This window comes from Ixodes scapularis, unplaced genomic scaffold (assembly GCF_016920785.2).
Source record: "Ixodes scapularis isolate PalLabHiFi unplaced genomic scaffold, ASM1692078v2 PGA_scaffold1__304_contigs__length_218370807, whole genome shotgun sequence".
Classification (NCBI taxonomy): domain Eukaryota; kingdom Metazoa; phylum Arthropoda; class Arachnida; order Ixodida; family Ixodidae; genus Ixodes; species Ixodes scapularis.
The window spans coordinates 147,567,001-147,588,923 of NW_024609846.1; the positions used below are offsets into that span (position 1 = coordinate 147,567,001).

The 21,923-nt window shown below is 44.5% G+C and overlaps 1 protein-coding gene across 1 annotated transcript in view; it reads left to right on the plus strand.

Annotated features, from left to right (window-relative positions):
* The window catches only part of LOC120843394 (neprilysin-1-like), a 105,496-nt gene extending 83,791 nt beyond the window's left edge, over nt 1-21,705 (plus strand). The window contains exons 15-17 of the mRNA XM_040214764.1: nt 4,437-4,825; nt 5,903-5,968; nt 21,586-21,705. Coding sequence (XP_040070698.1) covers nt 4,437-4,825; nt 5,903-5,968; nt 21,586-21,705 — 575 coding nt within the window. The remainder of the gene's footprint in view (nt 1-4,436; nt 4,826-5,902; nt 5,969-21,585) is intronic.
* Nucleotides 21,706-21,923: the final 218 nt, after the last annotated feature.

A 21,923-nucleotide genomic window follows, 5' to 3' on the forward strand; every position in this document is an offset into this window, starting at 1 on the left:
AAGGGGAATGGGGGACAAAGGGACAAACATAAATTTTTGAACAAACAGAGCCGGGTTACTGGTGCGCGACTAAAACAATCCGCCTGGTCCTGGTATTGAACAAGGAACCTCGCCATTTCCATTCCTACACGAGTCCCAGGTTTACCATAATGACTACCTTATTTTCTCAACATTCTTTTACAAATCGGGAGTTTAATTAGGTCGCATCTAAGTCTAATTTTTTTTTCGCAGGAAAATACGACTATATGCATTATCCTCTCAAGTATGACTGTTACGGTAATCAGATATCGGCATTTTCTACGGCCAGGGACAATCCGAAGATACGCGTTTTTATATTCTACATACACATTTGAGATAAAGTTTAGCCCTCGGTCAAAGAAAATGTGAACAATATTTATTTTATATTTCGTCTCATATGTAATTAAATGTATATCTTAAAGGGATTAGATAACTGTGAATCACAGAAATTTCAATTTGCCAATCAGAAAGATAATTTGGAGACTTGAAAATATTGTACTCAGTGCACCTACATTATAAGTGTAGCATCTGCTTAGACGAATAATTAAAATTATAAAAAAAACAGAGGGTTTTAGGGTTCAATTAGCCATGAGATCTCAGCACCGTTGAAATTTGGGCGAGGTGGTTAAGCATAGTTACGAATAGGGAAACAGCGCCAAAAATACGAAGGACTTTTGTCGCAGTTCAGCTCAGCAAGCGCCCGAGCTCTCCCTCTTCTCTGCTGTCATTTATGTCCCGCATAGGCATTGCCTCCCAAGAAACGTCGATGGACTCGATGAAAAACTTCGCGACTTCAACAGCCGTTCCTGATGGAAGGGCTTTTGTCTCGGCGTACCGCGTGAGATAATCGGTTGCGACGATGATCTATCAGTTTCCTTGCGTCGACGGTGGGAAAAGTCCGAGTAAATCCATACCGATTTGCTGGAATTGGGCAGATGGCGGCGCAATAGGCTGAAGAAGTCCTGCCAGTCTCGTCGGTGGCTTCTTCCGTCGTTGACACTCGTGGCAAGATCGGGTGTAGTGGTGCACTGTCTTCGCAAGCTTGGGCCAGTAGTACTTTTCGCGTATCCTGGCAAGAGTCCTGCTGTAACCAAGGTGTCCCGCCGTCGGGTCAACGTGGCAGGCTTGAAAAATTTCTTCTTGAAGACTCGAAGGGACCACCAACAGCCACGCCGTGCTGTTGTCGCTGAAGTTCTCCTTGTAGAGCATACCTTGTCGGATGGAGAAGGTTGGCAGTGTTCGTACAAAACCGCGGGGAACGGCGCTTCCTTGTAACGGAGGGCGACGGAGGTATTCCTCAATGTCGCGAGGGCATTTTCCGTACCGTGGGCGTGGGTTGTTTGGCGCAAACCTTCGTAGGCCCATTTGTCGGTATGGGCACCTCCGGTATACGTGGTAAGTCTCACCGCTGTAGTAGCACAAAGGTCGTCGGTCAGCTGTGCACCAGACGTCGGTCTTTCTTGGCACTGCTTGTTAGGAACGGCTGTACTGAACCCGATCTTCCTGGCGTCGGCTATACGGCAGCGTTTGGAATCCTCGACTAGGTGGCGACGTGTATTTTCGGGCAGCCGGTGGCGGCCGTCGCGCCATTGAAGCGTAGGTCACCTCTGGTTCTTCAGCGGTGTGGAGAGGAGCCTCCAGTTGAAAGGCTCGTTGCACTTCTTGGACGAGCTCAGTGAGTGAGAGCGGAGCTGGTCGATCAGCTGCCGACACCAGCTTCCTAAGTTCCTCCCGGACAATGGCTCTGACAATTTTAAGAATCACAAAGAGGTCAGAGCTGCCGGAACCGAAGCTACAATTCGACGGTTTGGTGATAACTGAAGAAACTAAACGTTTAATGGGGCAAACTTGTGCACAAAATAAAACGGAAACAAAACATAACAGCAGAGCGTCGCGGGCGTTGATGTCGGCGAAACCGCAGGATCGAGCGCTGGGGCGAGATTGACTTTGGCTCACCACGCGAAACCCCTTGTGTACACGTGTGGGCTTCTGGAACAATCGGCGTAAAAAATTCGACGCGTAGAACCATTCGGACCTCGAACCAGCAACAGGATTCGCGAATTTTTCAGAACACTAAATTGCAGGAATAAACAAAATACACGTCGCTCCCAGGAATTGAACCCTGGCTTTTAGCGTGGGAGGCAGGCGCCATAACCGTTAGGCCACGCGCGCGCTGCCTACTTGGTCAGCTGCGCGCGCTGCAATATGAATGCCTTTTCGAATAAAGGTTAGTTGCAAGCTTACCCCTGTCTGTCTACCTCGTTGTACCTGTGTTTGTATGGCGCTTTCTCACTTGACATACACTCGGATATCCTAGGAAGCTATCCTTAGCATAATACGGTTTTGCTCGAAGGCGTTTGTGCCAGAGTACTTTGCGCTGACACTTCTGTGGATTTTTTCTCGCTCGCCACTTAATTACCAAAGTGCCAGAGTTGAGCCAATGGTGCCATCTATAAACAGAACTAACAGTGAGGCATGTATCGGGCACGTGTTTTGCGATGAAGGCCCAGACACCAGGAATAAGGTCTAGCCATGGTACTTGTGTGGCGATTTAGGCAAACCGATGCCAGATCAAAGGTAAACTACCAGCAGTAAAGCGTAACTTTGGTAGTTGTTTGGCGAATTTGTGCCAAGGCACCAAAACCATGGCCAAAGAAGGCAAAATTTGACCCTACCTTGCCTGCTTAGGCATTTTAAGGCATTAAGTTTTCTAAAGAAAAAGCAAACCAAGAAATGTTGGGCCTACGAATTTCGCTAGCGGGCTTATAAGAAAGGCACGTCCAGCATTGACTATTTGTGAATCATCGTCACACTTTAATGATAATCCTTATTTTATGTATCCCCAAACAGCATATGGTCTAAGTAATTGTACACAGTTAATTAAAATAATGAATACAGCAACCACAAGTTTCAGTGACAAGCTAAACAATGATCCTAAACTTTTCGTAAAGCATTCAGTAACTTAAAAACGGCTACAATAGGTAGATGATGTCTCTTGAATTTCTATCGCATTCTCGTTAGTGGTGATGTGTCATATAAACCAATGGTGGCTAAAAGGACTGTAAGAACGATTGAATTGCAAGAGAGCATGAAAACAAACAGTGGATTAAGCTGGCTATGCAGGCAACTTGGTTTTTTGATACAACTGTAAACAGCGCACAAATAAAAAAACAACTAGGAAGGTGCAGGCTGGGCTCCTCTACACCTTCCTCGTCTTTGTTGTTAGTACTCTGTTTCCAGTTGTAAGAAGCAATGTGCAACAAAAGTGGCGAATCAACAGAAGGCAAGTAGGGAAAGAAAATTGTCCTATGTAACGTGATATCGCGCCGACATTCCTAAGGGAGGCGCCGCAGATAGTTAAAATTCAAGGTGGATCAACACAAATACCAAGATCGCGAGCAAACATACCGTTGTCTATTGTGCAAGTGAACACCAGCGGATCGCGATTTCTAGTCACAGACATTCTTTTGGTTTTGAGTTCACTTAGCAAAAGATAATTAATCGAACTCTACAACCAGTAAAACGGGGAAAGGAGTGAAGCCCTCTGGAAACAAAACAGTCTCGTCGTTGTCAGTTGCCTTCGTAGCGCCAACTTCGTTCCTCAGCTCCGTCGCGAATGACTGGCCGTTGCGATTGGTAATCCGACGTCCTAAAGAAGCGAGGTATCCATGTGAGATTGGACACAGCTGAACAACGTAATTTCGCCAACAAATAATAGTAGTTTGCAATTTTTTTTTTTTTTTTTACAAAAGCGAGGGATTGGGCAAAAAGATAAAAAAATTTAAAGTGGACGCAAGTTGCTTCTCTGCGGCGTAGTAGCTTACGAAAAGCCAAGCAACGTAGTTTGCCAAAGATGACGCGAAAACTTAGGGCCAAAAATGTTTTCTACTCAACCACATGAAGGATTCCGAACTAAATCCACACACACACACAAAAAAAAAAAAACCTTTCCAATGTCTTTTTTTTTTACAAATCACACTTCTAAATCTATCTCACTATGCTTCTTTAAATGTCTGCCTTCATGCGTAAGTGAGGCGCCGCCGATAATTAGAAAATAATAATTAAAATTCAAGGGTTGACCAACAAAAACACCCAGATCGCGAGAAAAAACACTGTTGCCCCTTATGTAAGTGAACACAAGCGGATCGTAATTTCTAGTCAGAGGCATTGTTTTTGTGTTGAGTTAATTTAGCAAACGATAATTAATCAGCGTACGCTTTAAACATTATCTGGTTGTGCTAACAAAAAAAAATAGTGCAGCAATGTGCTATCGTTCCGCTGCTAGAGGGACCTCATGCAGAAGCTCTGAATCACGGATTCAGCACACGCCAGCAGGACACCAATTTTCACAGTACGCTAGACTGAAACTAGCTATTGCCAGTCGCGCACTATTTAACACGTATACATCTTTATTACAGCTCTCCGCCTTGTTGATGACAAGGAAGAAGAATGGGAACATACCTCATCGCCCGTGGAAACTCAAGACCGATTCACGACTCCAAGTTGGAACCCAAATAAGGACCATGCGCCATCATATGAGGGTGGAGATTTAGATTACAAGCGTCCAAAGATTAAACAAGACGAATATGATTATGGAAGTACCTACTATAACCAGAATGAGTTGCCGGACGAGTATTCAGCCGAAAATCGACAGAAAGATAAATTTAACAGCCAACCAAAGAGAGAAATTCCAAAGCTCTGGTCCAACTATACAAGAACACATTTTTTGACAAATTCCAAATGTCTTCAGAAGGGGATTCTAGATCCGAAAGACCTGGGTCTCTCGGAGAGCGACCTAGCGGACGAGGTAAAATAACAAAACAAAATATATAAGAAAGTTGCATACAATATAACATAATATTTTAATCTGGTGCACTGAGTGAGATAGGTTTCAAAAGAGCATGTCTAATTGGATTTAATTCCAACTATATCTATAGTACACTTCTGAATTGATTTATATTAATGATTTTATTCAGCCGCAATTTGTATATAAATATATAATGCTTCATATAATAAGCTATAACGCTCAGTAGTATGCCATGATAGTGTACCTCACAGAGGGATCGTTCCCTTTCCGAAAGGCGAGACGGAAAACGCTTCCGGAGCTCTTATTTATTTACATAGAAACCAGCATCGCCGTTCGGTATTATGGCAGGGGTGAGTACATAGCACATTAATTTCTATCAAAAACATCGAAACACAAACAAACTTGTATAAACGTCAAACACATCCTTCAATAGCCATCCTATTCCATTCTTCCATTGTTTTCGGAAACAAAAATATCGGTACGCCAAAAGAATTCGGGTCCGATTTTGGTCTGGTGGTCTGCCCTCCCTGATATATAAAAAGGTTCCTGAGAAAACATCGCTAGACTCATTAGAAGGCAATAGCTATATGTGTATATACCATATAAAACTTCTAACCCGAACATTTTTCGGCGTTCAACTAGTGATTACCACTTTAAAATATCCTTCATGCTGGTGACATCTAGTGCGATATTGCCGTAAACCATGTAAACTTTCACAATATTTAATGGCTTTACCTTATTCAATGTTTGTACCCCGATAAGAATACCGAGCGAACTGGTGCGCGTGCCCACGCAGCTCATACTATAGAAGCTCGACATTTTGTTACCAAGAACGATATACAATTACAAAATTATTAAAGCGCTAGGGAAGTAAGTTTCAGGGAGGACTCAATTCTATAACAGATGATAAGTTAATCAGGTTAGCGGCTGCTAGTGCGTAAGGTTCGGCGAACCCAGCCACAAACTACAGCGAAAACCGGTGCAAAACGATAACCTTGAATGCGATATAATATTGACATTGCTGTAAAAGTTGGTTTGCAGAAGTGTCAAGATAACACGTTTCATATTTACTTACAGTTTATATTCGAAGCATGGTGTCCGGTTCACTTTCCTGACTACGTTGGATTACGAGTAGCCTATAATGTAAGTTGTGTATTTATACTTTGTAGTTTCTTAATAAATTATCCACGCGCGGTGATTGCTTTGCTCTGGATAATAACAAATAGGAATTGGAGTTAAAATAAATTCAGAGTATAGGTTGCCAATAGACAGCCGTATTCACCAGGCGTGCTAAACTAGCCCTGCTTTAAGGTTAGTTACACGTCTATGTAGTCGCGAAATAAATGAAGAATTAGCTCTCAAGAAGCGACTAGGCCCGTCATGGTTCACGAGCCCTAGGCAAGTGGTTGATTTTCTAGTCAGGAGTTACGAGCGGAAATATCGTAAAATGATAGGTATTCAAACCACATTCTTTGAATAGGGACTTTACGATAAAAAAAATATTGAAGTCTCAATTGTGAGTAAAATATTTACGCGTTTTTTTAAGAGTGCCCTAATTATATTCGGTGATTTTAACTTTCCTGGCATAAAATGAACTGCACTATCTGCTGCGTTCAGCAATTCAGAGGCGCAAGCCTTTCTTCAGTCGTGCCTAGGCTTTTTCATTACCTCAACTAATTACTCAACTCACATGGTTTTCTCTCACCTATTCAAACATTTTTGATTTTATTTTAGCAAACTATCCTTACAGATGTTTTGACATAATTATTCTAGACGGGCTTTCCGATAATTACGTGATCATTGGACGCCTCGTCCTTTCATTTTTTGACATAGCTTCGATGCACAGGCTTTCTTCCAGCCCTGATAAAATCCCTGGAATCACTGCGCGCTTTGCGCAACAACAAACTCGTGATCACTGGTTTGATCAGAGACGTAGCCTAAAACGACCTTAAGACAGCGAGTATCTGCTTGAAAACGTGATTCAGGAGGGCAAGGCTTTCCTGTGGACCACGAAAAGTGGGCAAGGAAGCATAATTATCAGTTCGCGTGGCACCGAAATGGGAAGATATTTGTAAGGAAGGAAGCCGGTGACCGTGCTACTCCTTTAAGGAGCGAAAATGACTTTTTGGACTTGAACTAAATGCTGGTACTAAAACCACTCTCAGTCTTTAGGTTGTGTTTCTTTTTCTATCATGGCAGTCTCAGATTATGTATCACCGTCACAGTTTGAAACATGTATTGGAAAAATATTTTCTTCCTCGACTCGTTGTCTGCATATTAATATTCGATCAGCTAAAACTAAAAGCGTTGATTTTGAGTGTTTTTGTTTTGCTGAGTTTGTTGATTTTGACATTATCATGTCTTTCGAGACCTGGTACATGGAATACACTGATGTTTTTAGGCTACCGCTCTACGAATCTTTTTGTCTCAATCGCACTGAAGGCCGAGGGGGAGGCGTGTCAATTTTGATTTAGGACAACATTGAGTGCGAATTATTGCCTACGTTTAGCGTAATTACTAAGGACTATGAAGCATTGTCACTGCGAACTAAGCACAGTATTATCTCTGTCCTTTATCGACCTCCCAATGGCGTTTTGGCTCCCTGTTTGGATTTTTTAAGTGCTCTTTATGAGTTTTAGAATGAAAATAAACTAAAATTATATGTGGTGGTGATTTTAACGTGAACATGCTAAATAATACTGTTCCAAAACGAGAACTAGAGAACTTAATAATCATGAATGGTTGTCAGAGCGTAATTAGTTTACCAATTAGGGTAAATCTTACTTTAGAAACTTTGATCGACTTGTTCATTGCAAATTACGAGGAAAGCAATGTAAGGTCTGGAGTAATAAGTTACGACCTTAGCGATCATCTTCCTATTTTTATGTGTGTTAAAACCAGCTGTATAACGAAACAAGCGCCAGTGCCTTCTGTGACAGTCCAGTGTACTACGCCGGACGGTTTGGAGAGGTTTGCACAGAATGTAGCTAACACAAACTGCGACGACGTTTTCGAAAATGGAGACCCCAATGAGGCGTACAGTTTATTTTGGGAGCGCTTTAAAAGCCTTTGCAGTTTTCATTTTCCATAAAAAATAATTAAAGTAAAAAAAGCGGATTCGGAAACCTTGGGTAACCGTAGACTTACTCGGAAGAATAAATATTCCATATTGAAAAAACAGCATGAAAAACACACGGACAAAGAGAAGAGAACACACAGGACGGGGCGCTGACTATCAACCATCTATTCTAAAAATATACATAGAAATTCACGCGAGAACTGCTTCTTCCTTTTCCTCTTCCACCAGTTATTCGCCATTTAGCGCGCACCATTATAAATCACATCAACTTAAAAAACACACCAGCACACGAAAACACATCATCACAGGGTATAGGTCATCGCGTCTTCTTCCTCCTTTCTCCTTTCTTCGATCTTCAATCTCGATCTTTAAAGGGGCACTGACACCCCAAAGGTCGTATTTATTTTTATTGTCTAAAACGATACAAGTTGCAGTCATAGACACGCAAAAAAAACCGCATCGCGAAAAAAAATTTTACCGCTCGCGCGCGCGCCTTTTTATTTTTGGCGTTTGATTTACCCGCCTCTCCCCTCCTCGCTTCTTTTGATCGGTGACGTCAAGAATCAAGAAATTTAGAAGCTTTGTAGGCGACATCTCTATAACATTTAATTACGGCAATCCTAAAACATGTTTTTTAACGCAATTGCGAACGCACTACGGCCCTTCTTTTTGAAATACCAAAAATCCGGAGTTCGTTGTGGTGCTGTCTCCTGGATTTGTATCCTCCAACGGAAAACAGGCGACACCGCTCAAAACCGGTCCGCCGCAACGCCTGCGCTCGCTCCTTTCCTCCTCGCTTTGGGTCGCCATGGCAACAGCAGGGAGTGGTGGAAAAAAGTGGACTCTCAGGACTCCGGAATTTTTGACGTCAAGGCACCGGCGCCGATCGCGCGGGAACTTCGAATTCGGCATTTGGAAATTGTTTTTTTATTTCACAAATACTGAATTCCCAAATTTCAAATTTTGAGGGTAATGTCCCGGCATCGTTTTCAATCGTTTCGGATAATAAAAAAAAAATATGATTTTGATGTGTCAGTGCCCCTTTAAATATCTGGTCAACCCATGTCCAAAAACTATATATCACTGTCCACTGGGTTAACGGATGGTTGGCTCACGCACCCGGGTTTTCGTTTTGCTATGCGGTAAGCTTCTACTAACTCCCTCGATAGCTGATCTTCGTGTTTAAAACGCACATTAGTGTCTGAATCTTGGCTCACAACCACATTCTCGGCAGTGTCCGTGTCCTATTTGTCCGTGTGTTTTTCACGCTGCTTTTCAATGTGGATTATTACGAACTAGTCCAACTGTCCATTCTTGAAAGAATAAATATTAAAAACGCTCTCTATAAAAAGTTTACAAAGACAAGAGATCCCAATGACCTCAATACATTTAAAAATTATTGTAATCAAATAACAAAGGACTTAAAAAAGGACAGGAAGCGTTACCATCATGAATCTTTTAGATCTTGAGCAGGCCGCAGTGAGCTTATGTGCAAAACTTAAAATGCGGTTGTCGGGCGTGGTAAGCGCTCCAATGACATATAAAGCATTTCTTCTGCCGGCGTCAAGTTAACTGGCATATCTTTAGCAGACGTATTTAGTGAGTATTTCATAAATTTACCCCAACGTAGCTATAAGCGGCGACGCATGTAAAAAAATTTGACGTTTAGAAATAGCGACTCTATTTTTTTACATCCAGTCACTGACGCGGAAGTGTTTACAGTTTTTATGAAATTAAAGAACAGTCATAGTTGTAATGCGGATGATATGCAGATTATACCAGTCAAGTATGTTTTACCCTGTATTACTCATATTTTTAACTTCTGTCTTTCAATCGGTGTTTTTCCGCAACTCATGCAAAGAGCGGAAGTGTTTGTGCTGTACAAAAAGGGAGATAAGAACGACATAAGCAATTACAGACCTATGTCTGTTCTTCCGGTATTCTCAAAGGGCATAGGAAAATCATACATATTCAGGTATCTCAGTGTTTGGTTAACAACGAAATAATTACTAATGCTCAGTTCGACTTTCGAAAAAATCGATCAACGGAACTTGCATTGCTTGAACAAAAGTAATTTATTTTACGGAGTTTTGAAATAAAGAAATTGGCCCATGGCATTTTCGTAGATTTTACCAAAGGCGTTTGATTATATAAACCACATTTTACTGCTAAAAAGCTCGATATTTACGGATTTCGAGCTCAAGCACTTTTCTTGCTTAATTCATATTTAGGTCATCGTAAACAGTTTGTACATCTTAATGATTTCGCGTCTTCAACAAAGACAATTATATCGGGTGTACCACAAGGAAGCAGGTTAGGGCCGTTACTGTTTAATATATACATTAATAATATTGTAAACATAAATCCACCGACTAAATTCGTAAAATACGCGAATTACACGAGAATCTTTTTCTGGCGAAACTGGCGGAGAGCTTATCAGCTGCGCGAGCGTGACTCTAACAGCGTTGCAAAAATGGTCCTCAGGTAACGCACTAAACATAAATGACGAAAATGATCCCTGGAGAAAGGAAACAAGAGGGACAAAGGACAAACACCAACCTTCAAACACAGCTAGGTGACTGGTACGCGACCGAAAAAATCCGCTTGGTCCGGGTATCAAACCCGGGACCTCTCTATTACAGGTGGACCGCTCTAGCAACTGAGCTAACCAGAGGTTAGACGTCAGTAGAGCAAACGGGTTTTATCACCTGCCACCAGTCTAACACCAACAAGGGTTAAGGTTCCAATTTCAGGTTATGATTGCCCATTTAATTGCATTTCTATCAAGCGCTAAACATCAATGCGAGGAAAACGAATGCAAACGTCTTCCGGCCTAAAAACAAACTGCTTCTAGAACCAAGACCCTTGTCCTGAATGCAAAGTATATAGATATTGTTGATAATTTTAAGAGCTTAGGTGTAATTTTCAAACAATACTTATTTTGGGATAATCATATAAATGAATCACGCACTTGATTGTCAAAGGTCATTGGACTAGTCTCTCGTCCAATGACCTTTGAGAAATGTTAAGTTTCTTTTATGCCAGACTTTATTCTTTTCTGACTCGAATTATTATTATCTAGTTTAGGGCACCACCACCCGCACAAATCTCCAAAAATACTCATACTGCAAAACAATAGGTATGTCTCATTGAGAATGCTTCTTACGACTCTAGCACCCAGGGACTCTTCATAAAAAATAGCATCCTTTCTGTTTACAGCATGTACAAGTATAGACTCGTGATCAGTTTCAAGTTAGAAACTAAAAGAAATTGAGGTAGTTTAGTAAACCTTGCGGAGCTAAAAGAATATGAAACTTCCTACCCAACTCGGTCGGCGGAACACTGGATTGTGCCACTGTGTCATAACAACTATTCAATGCAATCACTCAAACAAACACTTCCTACAATATTGAACACCCTGATAAAAATAACATTGATATTATTTTTATTGCAATTCAGGAATTAAAAACTGAACTAATGTGGGGCGAAAACGAATGAATCGATTTATGAGACCTGTTTGATTTTTGTATTTTACTTTGTTATGTCGGTTTTCTCTGTGTTGTTCGCTGTTGCTTTAATTTGACTTCCTTATATGCCACTAGAAGGGAGCAAGAGGCTCCGTCAGGCTGTTCTCACTGATTTTTTTCTCGTTAACTCCATTTATATATCGAAATGGAAACAAAAGTTCCTTGATAATAATAATTTCAGAAAAGGTTCACTTGTGAGAAAGTAAGTTGTAACAGCAGAGCGAATTTTGATGGCCTTAACTCTGAATTTTTCCTTTTTTTCCGCACGATTTTTGATTAATACTTGCCACGCTGACTTCAAGAAAACTGGTTTAATCCCACAAGCCTGGCCTATAGCTAAAGTAATGCCCATCTTTAAATCTCGTTATTGCTCATCCACATAAAACTATCGACCCATCTCACGAGCCAGCACCATATGTAAGCTTTTGGAACACGCCACTTATTCTCAATTCATGAACTACCTAGAGGACCATAACATTGTCTTTAAACAGCCGCATGGTATTCGCAGGGGTTATTTGTGTAACACTGAACTTGCCGGATGTATTCGGGGCTTACACTCATCTGTAGGTCATGGCATCCAGGTTTATGCTACTTTACAGAGTTCGTCTAAAACTTGCTCAACTTAATATCCAACCTCATGTTCTCGCATGGATAAATACTTTCCATTCAGCTAAGCTTTAGTTCCCTTACGCTAATAATTCTCACTCTCCCTCTGTTCAAGTGACGTCTGGAGTTCCTTAGGGCAGCGTGCTTGGCCCCTTACCTTTTCTTATCTATACTAATTACTAACCCACCTCCGTCTCTTCCCGAGTTCGATTATTCGCTGATGACTGCGTCATTTATCGTAACGTTTCTACTAAAACCGACAGCTAACTCCTTCAGTTGGATCTTGACGGAATAATCACATGGTGTTCAACCTCGCTAATGACACTAGCCTATCCAAGACAAATTTACTAATTGCTTATCTGCAATCATAGCTGAACAATTTCTAAATAAAAATGGGGTAGAAGTCCATTCTACGTATAAACATCTAAATATTAATTGTTAGTATGAATTCGAATGGCAACACCACCTTAATCTTACTTTTGCATCTGCTAATCGTCCACTTGGGCTCAGCCGGTGCAACCTTAAACAGGCTCCTGATCACTTCAGAAAACGTTCAAACATCAACCTAATGCACCCCAATATTTAATATACTTCTTCGATTTGGGATCCTCACCAGTCCTACATAATAAATAGCCTTAAATCCCTGAAAAAGCTTGTGGTGAATTTAATTTTCAAATTATTCACCGTTTTCCAGTGCACGGAATTAAAAATCATGCCCAATCGTACCTTATCCCATCGCTGATCACTCGCTCTTCTAACACTGTTCTACAAACATGTCAATCATGACTCGCCTCTCGACAGTTTTTTTTAGGCACATTACTTTTCCACAGTGGAATCACTCATATAACGTTAAGCGCATCACATCCCACTCATCTCTTTAGGCAACATCATTCATACCGCGAACAATACTCGATTGTAATACTTTTCCAGCCCACATAGCGACTGAAGATGATCTAACAAAATTTCAAGAACTGATGTGCACTAACAATAACATCTAGCCTTTTTTTTTTTTTCTATAGTTCCCTGTACCTATATATTTTCACGAATGGCAAATGATGAGGTGGCGAATAACCGAAAAAAACTCAACATTTATTTGGGTGATCCTGAGCCTAAAACAAGATAGAGGAAGGTTAGCGTCGCAGGCGTCGATGTCGGCAAAACAGCAGGAACGCGCGCTGGGTCGAGACTGATCCCGGCCTGCCACGCGGAGTAGCTAATCTACGCGCGTGGGATTCTGAGGCATTTGGCGAAGAACATCCGGCGTGTAGAACATTCGTACCTCAATCAGACAACAAGGTTATCGAACTTACGAGAACGCTAAATTTAAAGAATATATGAAAGAGGGGTCTGCTTCCAGCAATCGAACCTGGGGCCTCCGCGCTAAAACCAAGCACAGTAACCACTCGGCCACGCACGCGCACGGTCGGCCACGCGCGTGGCATAACTCCCCCTTTTAAAAGCGCATCGTCTCGATGCGACGTGCCCGAAAGCAAAGCAGAAAAACAAACAAAACGAATGGTAAACTGCGGAGGCTCGTGAAATACAGTTTTATCAAGCGTAGTACAAAAACGCAGTTCCCGCTCCCATCGAGCGTAGTACGGCTTGATGCGCACGACGCAGACGATTTCCGGTCGTGGAGGGTGGCGTGATGAAGTCTGTGTTCTGTCGGGCATCGAATCGTAGTTCAGATCCTCGATTCGACGAAGCACCTTGTATGGCCCGCTTTAACATCTCGCTGAGACTGCGCCGGCGAATCGGTATCTACTGCCATACCCTCTCGCCGGGTAGGAAGTGGACGACGCGGCGACAGAGATGGTACCGGTGACCGTCAACACGTTTTGGTCCTGAGGTGGAGCCTGTAGAGATGCCGAGCCTCCTCTGCTCGTTGGGTTTCAACTGGGCGTCGCCAGTTCCGTCGTCTGCTGTGTCATAGGGAGCATCATTGTCAGCTTTCTGCCATATACCAGCTGCAATTGTGTCACTCCGGTAATTTCTTGATCTACAGTGTTGAAGGCAAACGTGACGTACGGCATCACTTAGTCCCATGCCGTGTATTCAACATCGACGTACATAGCAATCATGTCGGTGAGGATACTGTTGAGCCGCAATGTCAGTCCGTTGGTTTGTGGATTGTATGCCGTGGTTACGCGATGTTCGGTCTGACTCAGACGAAGTATCTCCTGGGTCAGCTCCGCCATGAATGATGACCCACGATATGTAATAAATACTTTACGAGCGCCATTTCCAAAGGCAACCGATTCGTCGAAGAACTTGGGGACTTAGACGGCTGTTCTCAACGGAAGGGCTTTTGTCTCGGCGTACCAGGTTAGATAATCGATGGCTACGATTATATATCGGTTTCCAAACGTCGCTGGTGAATAAAGACCAATTAGATACATTCCGGTCTGCTGGAATGGTGCGGGCGGGAGAGCAATGGGCTGCAGACCTGCTGACTTCGTCGGCCGTTTCATGCGTTGCTGGCACTCGTGGCGCGATCGTGTGTAGAGGTGAACGGTCTTTGAGAGCTTGGACTAGTGTCCGGACGTCAGGTCGTCGTGGCAGGCTTGAAAAATCTCCTCTCTAAGGCCGGTACGGTTTACCAGCAGCCATGGCAGGTTGTTGTCTCCGAAGTCTTCCTCGTAAAGTACACCTTGTCGAATGGCGAAAGTCGGCAGGGCTCTCCAGAAGACATGGGGAAAAGTACTTCCTCGTCCTTCGAGGTGCTCGATCAACGCGCTTAGCTCAGGATCGCCTCGTTGACGTCGTGCCATGTCGTTGGTGTTCAATGCGCCTACAAAGCACTCGTCGTCATCTTCGTCGTTGCTGCAGGAAGGTGTCTCGGTAGGGGCTCTGGCAGGCAGTCGGCGTCGCTGCGCTTGAGGCCTGACTTCTATACTACGGGGCGTCCTGAACGGTCCTTGAGGTTCGCAAGCCAGCAGAGCGAGTGGTGGTCAATGACTACGCAGAACGGACTCCTGTACAAGTATAGGGAAAGTTCGTGGTTGCCCAAACCACCGCGGGGCATACTTTTTCAGTTGTGAAATAATTTATATCCGCCTTGGACAGTGTACAGCTTGAGTAGGAGATGACTCGCTCGGTGCCTTCTTGCACTTGAATCAGTACCGGACTAAGTTCTGCGTTACTTGGGCCCGTGTGAATCTCGGTTTCCGCATCCTGATCAAAGTGCCCAAGAAGAGGAGGAGTCTCGAGTCTTCGCTTAAGCTCAAGGAATGCCTGCTGCTGCTCTTCGGCCCCTTCGAACTTCTCGACGTCCTTTAGGAGGTTCGTGAGCGGGGCGGAAATTTTTGCCAAAACCCGAACGAAGCGTCCATAATATGTAGATAGTTCAAGGAATCTTCGCACGGCATTCTTGTCTGCCGGCGCTGGAAAAGCCGCGACGGCGCGAGTCTTTCTGGGTATCTCCGGACGCCATCGCTACTAACCACGTGGCCTAGAAACTTTAGTTCGTCATAGGCGAAGCGACACTTTGACGGCTTGAGAGTGAGTCCGGCGGTCCGTATGGCTTGGAGAATAACTTGGAGTCATCGCAAGTGCTCGTCGAAGTCGCCGGAAAACACAACGACGTCGTCGAGGTAGACAAGACAGCTCTGCCACGTGAGTCCTGCCAGTACGGTGTCCATGACACGCTGGAAAGTTGCTGTTGCCGTGCATAGTCCGAAGGGCGTCACCTTGATCTCGCACAGTCCATCCGGCGTGACGAAAGCTGTCTTCTCTCTGTCCCGCTCGTCAACTTTAATATGCCAGTAGCCGCTCTCCAGGACCATCAATGAAAAGTATTGAAAGTGGCGCAGACGGTCCAGTGTGTTGTGTCCCCTATGCGGAGGAGTGGATAGACATATTTCTTTGTCACAGCGTTCAGCTGCCGGTAGTCCACGCTGAACCTAAGCATTCCGTCTTTCAAAACCAGTACGACTGGAGAGGCCAGTGAACTGCTTGAAGGCTGGATGATGTCGTTCAGCATTTCTTGCACTTACTCTTGGATGAACTCCCTTTCTTTTACGGATACTCAGTGCGGCGATCGATGCACAGGGAGCGCGTCGTCATCGGTAACGTGCGGTGCTTCGCAACGGCTGTTTCGCGCACCTTCGACGACGTACCAAAGCAGTTGCTGTATTCGGCAGGGAGGTTAATCAGCTACCGTCGTTTATGAACTAGAAGCTTGGGTTCAATATCGAGCTGCGCTGGCGATGTACTTTTTTGCTGAGATGGAGAGGACTCTTCAGTAATCGCGGCGATTTCGAAGGAGTTACGGAGTTTCTCGACGTGCCCACAGCGACACCTTTCGTGAGGTGTCGCGTTTATTGTTGGAACTTCGTTACAAGGACCACAGTGCGCCCTCCCTGAAGTGCAGTGACCACCCTGCGACGCCTATTTCTCTTCCCAAGAGCAATTGAATACTGCCTTTCAGAACAAAATCGTCGCAGGTAACCGCGTCGGTCACGGCGGGTACAAGCACACTTGATCACGACTGTAGCTTCAAGTGGTCGGCAGCGACTTTTACGGCGATTGATGTTATTTAGGGTTCCTCTGGAGGCGGAATAGGTGTCCGTAGCTTCAACCTCATCTCTTCAAAGTCGATTACGGCGCCGCATTTACACACAAACTCCATGCCGAGAATGACGTGACTTTTTGGGGGCGGCGAGAGGGCCCCCCACTCAAGACTAAATAGTCTGCTCAGTTATCCATTGGGGCCGAGGGGTCGTGGACATCGATAACAACGTTTAGATTGTTGGGCACCTTTGCAGAAGCGTCGTTGTTAGGCGTGGCGTCGGGAAAGCGGGACCGCTCCAGGGTTTTTGAAGGTTGTTTACTTCGGTCGTCTTCGACAATGCCATTTCCAGGGGTTGCGGCACTTATTTTTCCCGACGACGCAGGGGAGACAGGCTCACTTGGTGGGGTCGTGGCGTTGGAGACGCTGAACGTCGTGACGATGGTAAGCGAGATGTACGGCGGAGAGACGGCGCCGAGATGGAGAAGCGTCGGAGGTAATCCTTCATGCCGGAAGAGCGTTAGCCACACCTCGGGCGTGGGTCGTTCACCGTACCTCGGGCGTGAATCGTTTGGGTGGAACGCACGCATCCCAAGTCGACGGTAGGGGTATCCACGCGGTAGATGTCGTCGGCTTCCCCCTGGTGATAGCAAAGCGTGCGTTGGTCCGGCGGTCACCATACGTCAGTCTTTCTGAGCGAGGGTGGTTCCGGGCGGACGAACTGGGCTTGTTCATTCTGGCGTCAAGGATACTGCGGCATTGGGGTGTAGCGTCGCGATGGCTTTCGGGCTTTGCGGGGAGCTTGTGGTGGTCGTCGGGCCATGGCGGCGTAGCTCCGAGTAGGCTCCTCTGGTGCCACAATGGTGACGGGAGCCTCTGGTTGGAGCGCTTGATGGACCTCTTCGCGGACAGCCGCGGCGATGGAGGGCGTCGCTGGATGACTAGCGGATGGCAGCAACCTTCGGAGCTCCTCTAGATGACCTCCCGGGTAATTTCGCGGATGTCCGGCGTACCAGGAGCGTTATCGCAGCTAAGCAGCGTGGATACAGCAATGCGTGGATAGCGCCGGCAGTGGGAAGCGTGCGCTTGGAGGGCGTGTTCGACGTTCATTTCTTCAGCGACGAAGGCTTCGACGGTTGGCGGCGGGTTGCGAACGAGGACTCCAAAATGCTCTCTCTCCCCATGCACATTAGGACTCGCAACTTCTTGTCGTCTGTGGCTTGTAGGTCGGCACGTGCAATCAGGCGCAGGACATCTTCCACGAAACTGGTGACAGCTTCGTTGGGACCTTTGGCTCGAATCCGAAGATCCTCTGCCCTTTCCCGTCGTTGTTGGGTAGCGAGCATCCGCTTCAACTCGGCCACACCGATGTCCCACGATGTAAACGAAGCCTTGTGTTTCTCAAACCAGTGCCTCGCAGTGCCTTCCAGGAAAAGTAGTAGTCCCGCAGGCAGGCCTCCCCACTCCATCCGTTCGGGCGAGCCTCAATGTCGTAGCGTTGGATCCAGTCCTCTAAGCCCTCATGGGTCTCGCCGTGGAAGAGAGTCGGCGTACGAGGATCTACAGGCAGGTAGATAATGGAAGGGGCGGACGGGTTTTGCTGAGATATTGTCGTCGTCTTGGTGTTCGACTTATCGGATAGAAGACCAAACTGAGGGGGCTGTCCTTGGGTGCGGCGGCTGGCTCGGGTTTTGGGCTCGTTAACGGGGATCAGCTTTTCAGGGCTTGAAAAAGATCGAACCCGACAGATCTCCTGAAGGGTACGTCCCACAGGTATAGAATACGGCACCCCGCACCTTCACCAAAATGTCGCGAATGACAAATGATTACCGGCGAATAATTGGAAAGCCTAATCGTTTAATGGGGTGAACTTCTGCAAAATATTAAAAAAAAATAAGGCCAGCGTCGCAGGCGTCGATGTCGGCGAAGCCTCAGAATCGAGCGCTGGGGCGAGACCGATCCCGGCACGCCACGCGGAGTGTCTTATGTACGCGCGTGGGTTTCTGGAACATTCGGCGTAGAACGTTCGGCGCGTAGAACTTTCCTACCTTGATCAGACGAAAGGTTTTCAATCTTACGAGAACGCTAATTTGAAGAAATAGGTAAAGAAATCGTTCGCTCACAGGAACCGAACAAGGGGCCTTCGCGCGAAAGCCAAACACGGTAACAACTCGACCACGCAGTCACTCGCTCGGCCACGCGCATGGCATTATCTTGTCCATTTTTTTCGCGTGTTTTTTGTTCATTTTGTTTTGCAGTCCTACTTACATGATTTATGTTCTGTATTCATACGCACCTGTCCCTCCTCTATATAATACCCTCTTTTGTAGGGCCTTCGGAGTATTTTGAATAAATCAATAAATATATCAATGATGACAAACCTTTTAATAATAAGAGCCGGATTGTCCAGGAGAGTAGAAGGTTTTAGAACGTTCACTAAAACAGGCAAATAAGACAACACAAAAGACACATTGCCTGCGACATAAAAAAAAAAATATGAAAGCGCTCGCAAATGGGAAGCTCCCTCTTGGTTCATCGACCTGCTGAGATTGTTTTAGAGGCAGCTCTGAACTCGAGACATGTTCATTTCATGAACACTTTCTGCTGCGGTTGCTTCTACATGTGCCTCAGAACGTTCACATGCAGTAAGCGCTTCGCTGGTGCTGACCGTGAGCGGTGATACGAGTCGGCCATGGCGCGAAGCCGATAGTCACCCGCTAAACATTTGCTCAGCAATCCCTAACCTTCGACTAAGATTTGCTAGTTTTCACCTAAGTAGCTCAGGGCGACTTAGCACTAAGCTTGGTCAGTAGATGCCGATTGTTTCTTTAGCCGTAATTTTCACCGCCCCCGTAATAATTTTAGTCAATGACGTAGTTAGTCCAAGGTTGTGCATGAGCTAGTCACATTTGGTGAATACAACTGAGAAGGCTACAATTTAGTTCATTCAAATTTTTGAAATCACTATGTGACACTTACGAATGTCCCGAATAAATAAATCTACAATGGTACGTAAGCACAATTGAGAGACTGAAAAAGAGAGACATAGAGATATGGAAACAAGTTTTGTGTCGAGTTAGACAGCATAAAGTAAGCTCTATGTTTGCTATATAAAATGCCAAATTTTGAATGTCGATTGCCTGTATCGAGCGCACTGGAGAGCTACATTTATCCAACAAAAGTTGAATGCAACACCCTGGTTGTAATTCCCGAAAATGTCGTACATACAAAGACAAGTTCCTGAAAAATGTTATTTTATATCTTTCAGCAGAATTCACTGAAGAGCACCAAGGGAAAACTAACTAGAGGAAATTGATATATGTGTAAAATGTCTGCCTAAGTATTGCGATGCTATCTTTCGGTCTCGAAGGGGATGTTGTAATGCAGTCTGCCGGGCAAAATGAATATTATAGAACACATTTTTTTGCCTGCTGTTCTACTAGTGGAGAGACAGGCAGGTTAAAGAAAATATAGATGAAGCAATCCTGGCTGTGACATCAGTCCTTCTAAACGTCAATTAAATGACACTTGTTCACCAAAAACGTCTGTTATTGCTGTTTCCCGTTTTAGTCCTCGAGCTTCCTCATGCGACCACTTCACAATTTCGTCATTGTCTCTATTTAAGATTTGTGTCTCTTCTTTTAGCGCAGGCTACGTGAACGGTCAATGTTCAGAAAAAAAAGAAGCGAAGTAAATGTTGAAGCCTGGAAATTATCTTATTACTAAAACAAAATCCACGTGCAACTTTTTAACACAGGAAACGGTATCAATTCCCCTCGAGCTGTAGAAGCATTGATACCACATAATATTTAAATGCAACAAATCATCCTACTAAGTCTTGCAACGTAAATAATTATTCCGCGTGAGAATGTTTTCCTCTGATGACCGTCTGATAGGTTCTCCTTACGTTGTTCGCAAACATCGATGATCCATTATCTTAAAACGTGAACGTAGACACCTTCTTAAACAACAGTGCATTATGTGATGACCTAATGATTGTATCGCTTGACCGTCCCCGCAAATGTTTTATTTTGTTAAGCCTGTGATCTCCTAAATAGATGAAACGAGAAATCAAAGACGTTTACAATTCTCTGCAATGCCGAATTAGAGCGCAGCTCTTGACGAGGAGCAGTGGAGGGTACGGAGAAGGGGGTATGAGCCTCCTCCTCCCCCCCGTACCCTTCCCTCCTCTTCGCCTGCTGACCTCCCATTTAGCCTGAAATTTTCGATAATATCCCGCAAAATTTTACGAACAGTTCTCCGCTAAATTAAGTGGAGAAATATTCCCGCTAAGTTTAGCGGCAAATTTAGTGGGACAATTTCCCCTCTTAATTTAAAGGGGACATTCTTGCCAAATTTGGCGCTAAATTTAGCGGGGAAGCTGAATTGTTTTTGAGGTCACGTGATGTCAATTCTCCCGCAAAAATCCGCGGTAAAACTGAGGCTGCTAAATGTTGCGAGGAAATATTTCCTATAAATTTAGCGTGAAATTTTTCCATAATGCAACGCGTGCGAATAAGCCGATGAGGACGCCGACGCCGACGGCGACGCCGCTCAAAACGTAAACGGGCGCTTAAGAGCTGCGATCTAAAAGACGTGCTCGCAGTTATGCCAAGTAATTCTGGCTAGCAATCTTCCTTTTGATATATACTTAGCAAACGAAGAAAAAACGACATGTTTGTAAACGTCGATAAGGATTTATCTAGTCCCCGAGAAGCTGATCTTGATTTCTTGGCATACAGTAATGATTGTAACCCTCACCTTGTGCGGGCAGGCTATAGTTGGGTGCATTATTGAAGACATTAAAAAATAGCTAACTCCTTTGATGGATATTGTGGGTTGAAAGACAGTTTGAGCAGAGCTTCATACAGAGAATATCAGGGATGTCACTTTTAGGCCGTACGCATTCCCAGAGAGTGATGCAATTAGTGTTCTGCAGTAGCATGACGCCCACACAAAGTTATAACAAGGTGTTATCAAATACTTCGGGTGCTTTATATCTTATTGTTTTACCAACAAAATAATTTTACTTATTCAGGTCTATTTGGCGGCGTTAAGAACAAACGTCAAGAAGAAATTCCTTGGTCTCTCCAGTTTCTATGAAAACCAGCTATTCTTCACTTCATATGCGCTTGTGAGTATGCTGAAAGAAAAATAATTATTCTTAGCTAAACTTGATTACGTTACACGGTTTTGCAATGCTTGAACTGGCGAGATAAGTGCTTACACTTCTATCGCATTTAGGGCTGGGCGTCGATGAAACCTTTTAACCCGATGAATCGCCTCTCCTTAATCGATTAACTAACCGATTAATTGGTTTCCACCATTTTTATGCAAAATATAAGAAAGCAAGATAATTCTTTTTTGCTTTTGGGT